Source organism: Typopeltis vanoorti, chromosome 5 (assembly GCF_054136105.1).
Source record: "Typopeltis vanoorti isolate ZY-2024b chromosome 5, IOZ_Tvanoo_1.0, whole genome shotgun sequence".
Classification (NCBI taxonomy): Eukaryota; Metazoa; Arthropoda; class Arachnida; order Uropygi; family Thelyphonidae; genus Typopeltis; species Typopeltis vanoorti.
Window position 1 is genome coordinate 17,444,709 of NC_143553.1, and position 13,600 is coordinate 17,458,308.

The 13,600-nt window shown below is 35.5% G+C and overlaps 1 protein-coding gene across 2 annotated transcripts in view; it reads right to left on the reverse strand.

The window, feature by feature from the left end:
* LOC150106251 (mitochondrial 10-formyltetrahydrofolate dehydrogenase) overlaps positions 1-13,600 on the reverse strand; it is a 654,974-nt gene that overhangs the window by 478,636 nt on the left and 162,738 nt on the right. For both annotated transcript variants that reach the window (XM_090392273.1, XM_090392274.1), the window contains exon 6: positions 5,354-5,446. In XM_090392273.1, coding sequence (XP_090248399.1) covers positions 5,354-5,446 — 93 coding nt within the window. The remainder of the gene's footprint in view (positions 1-5,353; positions 5,447-13,600) is intronic.

The window sequence follows — 13,600 nt, forward strand, 5'->3', positions numbered from 1 at the left end:
AGTGTTGAGCAGAAGTTATAGCCAACTGTTTGGTAAGAGACCAAAAGACTCGACTACTGTTTGGACAGGATGCTAGTTTCCTGCGTTTTTACTCTTTCAAACTCTGTTTTGAAAGCATTGATTGCTTTTTTGCATCAATTTCAAGCTTTTCATTTGCACAGTCTGGGCACATATTTTGGAGAACCAGGATTTAGTTAGGGAATTGCAGTTCAGACAAGCGTGGGGAATGTGCTTTTCATGCCAGTGAGAATTACTTTGGTGATACGTTCGGTGCATATGTTTGGGTTGGATAGCCAAAAGCAATTGTTCAACCATGGGAATGTGACATAGAAGCTGCGGAAGCAGTCCCACTTGGCACTGATATAATGCCAAACTACTCTCGTAATTTGGAAATATTGGGAGTGGCTGTGTAAGCGTTGTTGAATGGGAGAGGAGATGAGCACTAGATTGTAGTCAGAATACCTAGGGGGTACACTACTTTCACTGTGTGTATTTGGAAGGGTGAGGAAGAAATCTAGGGCATTTGGGAGAGTAGTTTGGGTTATCTGGCATTCTGGTTGGCATCTGAACAAGTTGTGTAAGGTCATTAGTGATGGCAAATGTTTCAGCATCTCTGTGAACAAGATCACCTATATCAATCACTAGTCTATTATCTAATCCCATCTGTTTCAGTTTGGCTACTAGCTTCTCATATGGCAGTGTTCGAAGGAAAAAATTGATAAATTTGTCGTAATATGTAAACAGATTGCTGAAACATGACCCCCGCCCCCTAACAAACTCATCATAAACGATACTGCTATTATCAACCCATTTCTGAATTCTAGTCTTCACCATCTTCTCTAATACTTAATAACAACCCCAGACATGGATTAGCTTATAATTTGTAGTTTCAGTTTTATTCTTTCCTACCACTTTGTGAAGTGGAACAATTTTTCCTACCTTTGATTCCATTGGGACTCGTTCTGTTGCAAGACTTATGTTAAACGGGTGTGCCAAAGGTGCTATTAATTTCATAGAGCATTCTTCAAGATATGGTGATATATTGTCAAGTCCTATTGAGTTTACTTAATTTCTCATATACCTCTTGCACATTTACTATAAGTCCCTCCACCATACCCTGCACACCAGTTATTCCTGATGCTGCCTTTATGAGGATGAAATACAATAATAAACTGATTATTGAATATTTCAACTATATCCTCTGCATTGGCTACCAATCTGCCAGGGTCATTCAATTAGCATAATCCTGCCATAGACGTTTTTCTGTTTTCTTGCCATATATTGAAAGAATTCACCAGGATTTTACTTAGCTTGATTGGCTAATTTCTTCTCATACTCCAAATTGGTTTTCCATACAATACTCGTATAAATAAATAAATAAATACAGCATTGCTATTTACTTTATACTAAAATACTTATAAATTTTCTGGCTGCACTTTATATATAACTGATCTCATTCTTATGCACGTCTGCTTTTTTTACGAACTGAATCACATTACTGACCTGCTCTTTGTACGCTTTATACAACTGATCATTACCAACATTCATCTTGTGTTTCCTCCACAGTGCCTTCTTCCAAATTTCATACTTAATCTCATCGTTCATCCATCGTCTGCTGCTGTTAAATACTCTTCTTCAGCTCTAGAACCTCCTTCTCATGCGCAAATAAATTGGCTGTACAAACTAAAGGCAATCCAAAAGAATTTTATTGTTATGCTGCAAGTAAAAGAAAGAATGAATGTGGAAGAATAACTTTACTGAATGCAGATGGTACCTTTGTATAAGATGTGGTTGTTCAAATAATAAGTGCTCAATTCACTATGGTCTATCAACTTGGTGTATGCTACATAGTGGATACACCAAGTTGATAGACCATAGAGAATTGATTAAATCACTCATTATTTGAACAACTACATCTTATACAAAAGTATCATAACTTTACTGAATGCAGATGGTACCTTTGTATAAGATGTGGTTGTTCAAATAATGAGTGCTCAATGCACTATGGTCTATCAACTTGGTGTATGCTACATAGTGGATACACCAAGTTGATAGCCCATAGTGAATTGATTGAATCACTCATTATTTGAACAACCACATATTATACAAAGGTACCATCTGCATTCAACAAAGTTATTCTTTCACATTCATTTTTTCTTTTACTTGCAGCATAACAATAAAATTCTTTTGGGTTGCCTTTAGTTTGCACAGCCAATTTATTTTCATACTCCAACTTGGTTTTCTATACAATAGTTGTAAAAAAATAAATAAATACAGCTGCTTTTTTTCTTTATACTAAAATACAGTAAGCCCCCTTATCCACGGGATTTGGTTCCATCGTCTTCTGCGGATACCTGAAACCGCAGATAGCAGTGCACCACTAGTGAGACTCAGATTTTTGCACATATATAGCAAAATTGAAGCAGGAAATTATTAGTAAATTGATTTAGTGTTACGTGCTAGAACTGTAATGTTCTTTAGTGAATATGTTATGTAGTTAATATATAATGTATACACTAAATTGTATGGCTAAATAAATAATAATAAAAAGAGTTTTTTTTTATTAAATGAGGCAATTGATAGACTACCACTTCACCTGTACTATCCAGGGATGCTATCTACCACATTTGGGCACACATTCCATTGCTCCTCGATAATAATATTACATATTTATTTAAAATTATCATGAAACAATTTTTACGTCATTAGAATCTATGAGGAACACAATGCAATATGTGCCAAAATGAGGTAGAAAGCACCCCTGAGTAGTATGGGTGAAGTGGCAAACTAAAAAAAATTGCCTCATTCAATAAAACTTCGTCTTTAGACAAATAAAATTCAATCCACATAATAATTATGTAGAACGAAATGAGAAAATATGCTAATGAAAATGTAACTTAATAAAATCTTCTTAACATTTTTATTCTTATTAGAAGGAATCAACTGAGATCAGAACACCTCGTTGTGTTCAGCTACATATTTAATCATCTTCCGAGTCTTTGGCTGTCAGATGCTTGCTTGCCTACTGAGCAAATGATGTAAACGGCTGAGGATCATCGATAGTAAAAGATTTGTTGACTTTTTTAAAAAACATTGTTATTGGAAGCTGCCATTTTTGTCTCTTCAATTCAGTAAACAGGTTCTGCAAAGGTTCCAAAGCTTCTGTTATTGTGCGAGTAATTTTTATGCTGTGCTCCATCATTGAATCATAATCCATTATCTGTTCCTTTAATGTTTGAGCCGTTCGAAATATCGTGACAAATTTTTTTTTGAGTGTCCACACTGGTGGTACTTTCATCCTCATCGTCATCTTCTTCTTCTTCTGTAGAAGATTTGGCAAGATCTTTCAACGGCTCATTAGGGAGCAGATTACGATATCCATCTATGTAATCATTCACTTCTTCTGTTATATCGTCAAATCCCTCTCCACCTATTTTCCATGCTGTGTTAATTATCGTTATTATCTGTGAGTTAATATCAGGGGCATCTTGGGAATTATGAACGGCATCACTCCAAAAATTCTTCCAGCATGCAGTTACCGTTTCTGGTTTCAATTTGTCCATTGCTCCCTTGATGAATACAATTGCATCTGAAATTGTGAATGATTTCCAGCATTCCATGACTCCAACATCAGCAGAATCTTCAACCATTGCATGAATCATATCGAAAACATGCCGAGCATATGAGGCTTTGAAGCATCTAATGACACCTTGATCGATTGGCTGAAGCAATGAGGTCGTATTATATGGCAAGAAAACCACTTGAACATTTTTATCTTCGGTGACTAGTGACTCAGGGTGCCCTGGAGAGTTGTCTATTATCAATAAAAGTTTAAATGGTAATCCTTCCCTCTCCAAGTATTTTTTCACCTCCAGAATAAAACATCGATGGAACCATTCCATAAATAACACGACCCGTGACCCACACTTTCGGATTTGATTGCCAAAAAACAGGCAGACAACTTTTGTTTTTGTTTTTAAGGGCACGTGGATTCTGTGCTTGGTAAACAAGGCCAGGTTTAATTATATGACCAGCTGCGTTGACACAAAGTACCAGCATCAATCTTTCCTTAAATGCTTTAAAGCCTCGAGCTTGCTTCACAGTTTTAGGGATGTAGGTCTGTTGGGGCATTTTCTTCCAAACAAGGCCGGTTTCATCACAATTAAAAACTTGCTTAGGATGATAACCTTTCTTATCATCAGAATTTAAAAAAATAATTTTTTTTAATTTAAAAAAATAATTTTTTTTAAATTCTGCTGGGAACAATGCAGCAGCTTTCTCATCAGTCGATGCAGATTCTCCTGTAATTTTTATGTATTTTAGTTTAAACCTAGTTTTGAATCTATGCAACCAGCCCTTGCTTGATGTAAATGACTTTTCCTCCTCTTCTGTTTCATCTTGCAGCCCATGTCTTCATATAGGATCAATGCTTTTAGTCGTAAAGTGTTACCATCAATAGGAATCCTTTTTCTTGTCATGTCTTCCACTCACAAATTCAAAGCTTTCTTTATCTTGAGTAACACCTCATCACACACTGTACCCTTAACTTTTGCAGATTTGGGAAGACATTTTGCAATGGAAAGACAGGCACGAATTTTTTCTTTGTTCTTCAACACTTCATGTATCGAAAATTCGTTTTTATTATAGATCTTGGCAATGGCTGTAATCGACTTTTTTTCTACTTCAATCGTATTGATAATCTTTGATTTTTCAGTAAAACTGAGCACTTCACATCTTCTCTTCGGTTTTGAAGCCATTTTTAAATTTTTTCACGATTTATTTGCTTGAATTTAAACGCAATTTTTAATTGCAATGGCAGACAACTGACTGCTTTCTTTGAATATTCGAGTAAAATTAAACATGAACAAAAAATGTTTAAGTCCACACACCTAGCAAAACAAGCATATTTTGACAAGTTTTCAGCCTACGTGTATGCATATTTCAATCAGCACGGCACTCGACCATTTCGCATGCTTTTTTCGAACTGCGGAAACTGAAACCGCAGATATGGAGAGCCTACTGTACTCGTAAATTTTCTGGCTGCACTTTATATATTTTACAACTGATCTCATTCTTATTCTCACAATATTCCTTCCACATCATTCTTATGGATCTCTTATTTAATAAGGTTCCACATCCATTGCCTAATTTTCCTGGGAGTGTTTCCTAACTCAGCCAAAAAACTCTTCACATATAAAAAATCATATAATTTTTATATTATTTAAAATTATGGGATCACCAATCACATCCTCTATTCCATATTAAAATATTATTTTATGCAAATCTGTGAACTGCAATGAAATAATGATACATGGGTGTTAAAATACTTCAAAATCATTTATAAATTCCATACTTTGCCATCCAAGTATGTCCATGCTCCAGGTGTTTTGTCCATACCTCGAATAAAATTATGAATTTCTTGTCCACTAAGATGATCAAATTTTATCTATTGATTCAAAATACAATGTATCAGACATCATTTGAATTTTAAAACATTGAATAAAAGTTACTTTAAAAATAAAATACAATAAAAAAGTATATTAATAATAAGCAACTTTGAGCTGATAGCTCTCATTAGAGGCTTTATATGCTTTCTAAAAGGTTCATGTTTGGTCTCTAAAGCAGAGTTTCCAAATTATGTAAAAAAAAAATAAATAAGAAATCCCTTGGCCACCCACTATAGACAGAGACAATATATTTTATATTGTATCTGAACTTCTAGTTCATGTTGCTCCTTTTGTAATCTTTGATATAATGAGGTAAGCCAAGCATTTATGTTATGGAACACCCTTAAATCACCAGGACATGTCTTTTTAATGCAACCCTATGTTTTAATTAAAAATTAAAATTAAAATTAAAATTTTATTAATGATCATATATATTTCCTATCTCTCTTGTGCTTTTGGCAATAATGATCTATGCAACTTCATATGGAGACTGCTAATTGATGAATATATTTCATATTAATGATAGGTAAAATGGTAAGATGGAGCTCCACTTCCCCCCCCCACATTTCATTTCTCAAAGGAGCTCCATCTTACCATTTTACTTATCATTAATACCATATTAATGCATAGCCATCTGCAACCCCAACATCAAATTTCACAGATCATTATTGCCAAAAGTACAAGAAAAATTTGCAATATATATGCTCATTTAATAAAACAAAAATGCTATTATTATTATTATTATTTTAAGGTATCTCCGTGGAGTCCAGAGACCCATCGAGGGAGACCCAAATCAACCATCATACACACAATTCCAATCATACTCTCCTTGAATTCATTCACCATCAGGGAACTTAAAATCAATTTTGGCAGTTCATTCCACTCACAACTCTTCATGCAAAAATTCTGGTCCACACATCCCCTAATAGCCACACACACACACTCTTACACAACTTCCATGGATGGCCCCTAGTTCTCTGACTATCTGTCATATATTGAAAAATTTCACTTGCATCAATTTTATAAAACCCCTTTATAAAATTGATGGCAGCTATCCAGAAAAGTTTCTATCATGTCCTCTCTTTTCTGCCTATCAACTAAACTTTGTAACCCACAAACCTTCAACCTATTTTCACAGGGAGTAAGTATTCAACAGACCTGTCACCATCTTGCTCACAACTTCTGAATCTTCTCACCCACCTCCTAGTCCTCAAAAACACAGGTGACCAAATCTGTGTGCAGTACTCAAGATGTGATTTAAACTTTTTTTTTTTTAATTAAAACATTTGCAGAAAAAAGATACATCCTGATTTAAGGTGTTCCATAACATAAAAGCTTGGCTTATCTCATATCAAATATCTCATATCAAAAAAACTGATATACTTTATCAAATATAATATACTAATACACTAACCTCAGATTGTAGGTATTAGCGAGACCGGGCTATCAGAATCGGACCTACTAACTGGTATCAAGTGTCATGGGTACAGTATTTTTAGGAAGCATAGAGAGGATAGGAGAGGAGGGAGTATGCTGCTAATGATATCGGATGACTTAAATCCAGTTAGAGTTGAGATCTATGATTGTAGTAATGCTATTAACAATATTTCATGTGGCAGTGAGTTTGAAGCCATCTGGTGTGAGGTGGAATCTAACAAGAACAATTACAAAGTGGGGTGTTGTTACAGACCTGGTGGATCAGTTGCTAGTGATGAAGAAATGCATCACCAAATAGAAAAGATGAGTGTGAAAAGAGTAATCATAAAGGGAGACTCTAATTATCCAAATATTGATTGGGTAATAGTAGAATCTCATGAGAAGAATGAAAATGCATTTATTAAGCTGTTATGGGACAACTTCCTCAAACAGCATGTGACAGAAGGAACTCGAGGTCAAAAAGTGTTAGATTTGATTATAGTGTCAGAGGGCATTTCAGTTAAAGACGTAACTATTCTGCCTCCAGTTGGTGACAGCGATCATGCGGTACTCACTTGGGAAGTGACTAAGTTTATGAATGTCCCATTCAGAAAAGGTTACATGCTGAACTACAAAGTAGGAAATTATGACAAACTGAGGAGTATACTGAGTTCAGTGGAATGGGATTGGTTGCTGGATGGAAAGAATATCAACAGCGCATGGGAAGTATTTAATACTTAATTGATGCGATATCAGAATGTGTCCAGAAAGTTTGAAGAATAAATAGAGTAGGAGTAAAAATGGATGTGTAATCTTATTAAGCAAGAGGTTCTTAAAAAAAGATGAATGGAAGGAATACCATTTGCATAAGGATAACATCCGTTATGAACATTATAAGCAGCAGGCTAGAATAGTCACAACAGTTGTACAGAAAGCAAAGTCTGAGTATGAAAAGAAACTGGCCCTGTGTACTAAAGACAACTCACAAGAATTCTATCGATATGCTGCAAATAAAAGAATTAATATGAAAGAATAACTCTTCCAAATCCAGATGGTGTGAGGATGACAGATGCAGAAAAGGTTGTTCAATTAATGAGTGTCCATTTTGTTAAAAGCCATCAACCTCGTAAACGCAACATTGAGCTCACTGTTACCTCTTCACTAGATGAAAAAACGCAGGTGTGTGAAGGCAAGGTATTAGAGCTGTTGCACAAATTGAATAAGAATTCAGCAATAGGGATTGATGGAATATCAGCATGTGTGCTAAAAGAGTGTTCAACTGAACTGGCTATTCCTTTGACCAGGATGTTTAACATGAGTCTTAGAACAGGTAAGATTCTGCAGGAATGGAAGGAATGTATGGTGATTCTATTGCAAAAGGGTGGTGCAAAGAGTGATGTATCCAACTATCGACCAATGAGCATCTCAGGAGTGGTGGTGAAGATTTTGGAAAAATTGGTTAGGGCCACATTCAGAAATGCATTGACAGTGAATCTCTACTTTGCAGTGAACAACATGGGTTTAATAAGGGAAGGTCATTTTTAGCAACTTGCTCACATTCTATAACAATGTTACCATTGAACTAGACAATGGGAATGAATACACCATGATACTTTTGGAATTTGCTAAGGCTTTTGACAGAATACAGCATGGAAGATTGTTGCATAAATGGGAGAAAATGGGTTTGGGTTATAGAATATTAGCATGGATAAGAGGATGGCTGACTGGCAGATATCAAAAAGTGGTATACAGGGGATCTGAGTCTACAAGATTTAAGGTAACCAGTGGTGTACCACAAGGATCAGTGCTTGGTCCACTGTTATTCGATCTGTACAGTAATGATATTGGAAGGATTTGACAAGCAACCTTCGGCTATTTGCTGATGCAAAGATAGGTAGGGTAATCAGGAATGCGCTGATATGCAGTACTTGCAGAATGATTTGAATAGGCTGGAATTATGAGCATGGGAAAAGGTATGTTAGTAAATGCAAAGTCATTCACTTTGTCATGATTAGATATCCAATGTCGTATTATACTGGTGGGGGTTATTATTATTATTATTATTATTATTACGGGTATCTCCATGGAGTCAGTAGACTCATCGCGGGAGACCCAAACTAGCAAAACAATATCTGTCATATCTCTTCTTGAATTCATTTACAGATGAAGAGCTCACAACAAAGTCAGGCAATGAATTCCACTCATTCACCACCCTCCAGGCAAAAAACCTTGTTCTGACACCTTTGTTAACCACACTCTTCTTTAATTTCCAGAGATGACCTCTTGTTCTTCCATCACTATCACACAGCTGAAACATTTCCCCTGCATCAATCCTATAAAAACCTTTTAGTAATTTGAATGTTTCTATCATATCCCCTCTTCTTCGCCTATCAGCCAATCTCTGCAATCCACAAGCTCTCAATCTATCAATGTAGGGAGCATTTTTTATATCACTCACCAACTTGGTCACTCTTCTCTGAACCCTCTCCACAGCCTCCTCATCTCCAAGGAATCCAGGTGACCAGACCTGAGCACAGTAATCCAAATGTGGAAGTATCAATGCTTTATAAAGGGGAATAATAACCTCTTTATCTCTGGATGTCAGTGTGTTCCTCAACAACCAAGTAATCCTATGTGCAATCTTGGACACCTTAGCAATGTGTCCTCTGAACTTCATCTCCTTATCTACCAATACCCCTAAGTCCCTAGCCTCATCAATCTCTTGGAGTACCTTTCCATCTATGTAGTACACAGCTGGTAATCTTTTAATCCCAAAATGCAAGACTTTACACTTTTCCACATTGAACTGACATCCATTTTCTTTTGCCCATTTTACCAGCTTATTTAAATCCTCCTGCAAACTTTCAACATCAGCTTGATTTTTTTTTTTTTTTTTATGCTAGAAGATGCTAGTTATGCTAGTTATTTCTATGCTAGTTATGCTAGAAGAAACTGATGAGGATAGGGATCTTGCAGTGTTAGTAGATAGGAAGTTCAAGTTCAGAGGCCATGTGGCAAAATTTGCAAATACAATTCAAAAGATAATAGCAATGCTGAAACAAAAGTTCATATGTAAAGATAAGGATGTCATTTAGCCTTGATAAGACCTCACTTGAACTATTGTGCGCAGGTCTAGTCTCCTGGTTTCCATTGTGATTCTGATATACTGGAGAGAGTATAAAGGAGAGTGTTAAAAATGATATCAGGATTGTGGAATACTAATTATGAAGACAGATTGAGAATTTGTAGACTGCAGACATTAGCAAACAGGAGAAAGAGGGGTGATATGATTGAGACTTACAAACTTCTGAAAAGGTCATTCAGAATTTCAATCGATGGAATTTTTCAATTTATGGAGGGTGGGGAAAGGACAAGAGGGCATCCTTGGAAGCTGAGAATGAAGGCTGCTAAGAAGGGGGTGAATTCTAAATTTTTCTCTCAGAGGGTGGTGCATGATTGGAATGGATTGCCATTGGATGTTGTGACAAGCAGTGTGAATGAATTTAAGAATAAGTATGATAGCTGGTGTGTGTGTGTGTGTGTGTGTGTGTGTGTGTGTGTAATATGTGGCATCCCTTGATGAGTCTCTTACTCCCTGGAGATCTCTCTTAATAATAATAATAATAATAATAATAATAATAATAATTATTATTATTATTATTTATTTCCCATATTGATTGAAAGCACTCAATATACAAGGCATTTCATCACTGCCAATGTGAATCATCAGGCTACTTTTTTAGAACTCTAACCTGTTATAGTTTGGATCTAAAGGCAAGAGATATGCTGTTGTGGCTTTTTATTGTATTTATTAAAGAAATTACAAATATTCAAACTTTAAATTTTAAACAAAAGAGAAAACTTAAAACATTGATTACTTGAGGTAATATATTTTATCAAAAGGCTATATATAAATAATAAAATAATAAGAATATAGGATATAAAACAAAGAAACTATAAGAGAAAATAAGGAACATCTTTCTCTACCAGTTCCCTTCCTTTTTGAGATTAAAATATTATATCGATATAAAAATTAAGTGAATGGACATGAAACATTTTATTTTATTTAGTTACATTAAATGAAATAAAAATTATATTGTAGAAGATTGAAAAAAATTGATCCCTACAAAATTTTTAAAGAAACTTAGTATTTAGCTGCAGGATAGAGCTTAAATCAAAAATAAAATCCAAAATTTACTAACATATTGTTCTTAGAAACAGATCCTCCCTCTCATGGAAGCCCTTAAATTTGATTTTGTTTGTCAACAAAATCAAATTTACAAGTGTCAAAAAAAGCAGACTTTGTTGACTCTTATTTTGCCATTGTGAATTTTTTCATGGGGTGCAGCTTTCACTAATATATAAATTATCATAAAATATATTTTATTTTGAAATTTGCAAATTTCAAATTAAAAAATAACCTGAAAAAAATAGATTAATCAAATTATTTGTGAAATAGGAAATTTTAACATATTATTTATGTTACAATTTAAATTCATTTGAAGTCAGAGTCGGTACATTTTTACCAACTCCAACTCCAGTAAACCAAGAACTGCTTCAGACTCCAACTCCAGTAAACCAAGAACTGCTTCAGACTCCAACTCCACAACTCTGCCTCCAACTCTATGAAAAATTTCTTCTGAATTAATGTAGCAAAAACCTGACACCAACTTTAAGTTGAAGAACACTTGGATAGACTTCATCGTCTATCCAAGTGTAAGCAAACAAATGTTTGTACATGAAGTAACTTCACAACTGGCCTATTTGTATATAGAGGTTAATGACTTCACATTAATTGCCTTAGTATCCCAATAAAACAATGAGCATATCATTACAGACATGTATAATGCTATGCATTATGGGAAGGACCATTACCAAGAATGGTTTCCAACCTTTATTTGGGTCTCATCAATGGAAATATTTTATCACTTGGTTATACTGTAAGTTAAAGATGCCAAGAAATTATATTCTTGGTTTCATCCTTTATGACCTCTGCATTACTTCAACCTTAGTATCTCTTCTGATTCCCACTGATGAGACTTCCATGAAGGTCGAAACCGGTCTGAGTAGCGGCCCTGCTCATAATTCATATCATTATACATGTCTGTAATGATATGTGCCTTGCATTATTATTATTATTATTAAAAATAATTAACTTTTGACCTCCATGGAGTCCGAGACACATCATAGGAAGTACCCGCTATTGAACACAATGCTCATCCAATCGTGGTTGGGTGAGTGGAATGCATTGCCTGATTTAGTGTGTCTACGCCAACAAAACACTCAGGCAATGCATTCCACTCACTAACCACTCTCTATTCAAAGAACCTACTCCTCACTCCTCTGTTCACACTCTCCTTATATAGTTTCCAGCAATGGCCTCTTGTTCTACCCCCCCCTCTCCCATTCTATGAAAAATCTCTTCCATGTCTACCCGATAACAACCCCTGACCAGCTTATATGTCTCAATCATACACCCCTGCTTCCTCCTATTCAAGAGGCTCTGCAACTTACATTCTCTCAATCTGTCCTCGTACTCCACATTCCAAAGACCATTGACTACCTTTGTGAATCTTCTCTGGACCCTTTCCAACATATCCTTGTCACCATGAAAACCCGGCGACCAAATCCGTGCAAAATAATCCATATGAGGCCTGATCAAGGCCTTATACAATGGAATCATAACTTCTCTATTTCTTCATGACAGGGTCCTCCACATCATTGTCATTATCCAATGTGATGTCTTCACAACTTGTGCAATGTGGATCCTGAATTTCAGGTTCTTGTCCACCATCACTCCTAGATCTCTCATCTCCTTTACTTTTGTTAAAGTTTCACGACCAAGTGTATACTTTGCATCCCATCACTGCTTACCAAATCTCAAAACCTTACACTTTGCAAAACTGAACTGATAGTTCCACTTACCTGCCCATTCATGTAATCTATTCAAATCCTCCTGTAAGGCCATACCATCCGCTTGACTCTGCATTGCTTTCTCCAGTTTTGCATCATCTGCAAACACATTACTGGATACTAACGCAATCGATTTGAAGTCATTAGCCTCTATATAAAAATAGCCCAGTCATGAAGTTACTTCATGTATCCTTTATCTAAGTGTAAACAAACAGTGTTTTTATACTTGGATAAAGGATGAAATGAAGAATATAATTTCTTGGTATCTTTAACTTATAGTATAACCAAGTGAAAAAAACTTTCAACAACTGATACCAACTTATATGATAATTTCTCCTCTAATTATCCACCAAGCTCTGTGAAAAAAAAATTGTAATAAATTTGTAATATCTGCTATTATATACAGAATGCCTTCCAGAAAAAGACATTCTGGAGACAGAATAAGGAGGAGGAGTCTGCTTAATCTTGTCTATTCAAACATTTTATACCAACTATATACAGTCTTTTAACCTCTGGAATCTGTTCAGACATATCTGCTATTATATATTCCTTGACCAGTGTCCAATCTACATTAATGTGCCCTCAATACTCAATGTTCCAGAAACGAAGCACTACAATATTCACCTTTTTCCTGGTCCTATCTAAATTCTCTTCATCTCCTAAAAAATCAGCAGACCAAACTGCACACAACAGTCCTTGCTATTCTTGCAATATTCCCCTAAAATTCTGTTTCAGGGGAATATTGCAACATCAACACCAGGTCCTTATTGTCTCTCTAGTTCAGGGGTCGCCAAACTTTTTTGACCGTCGACCCCGTCAAGAGT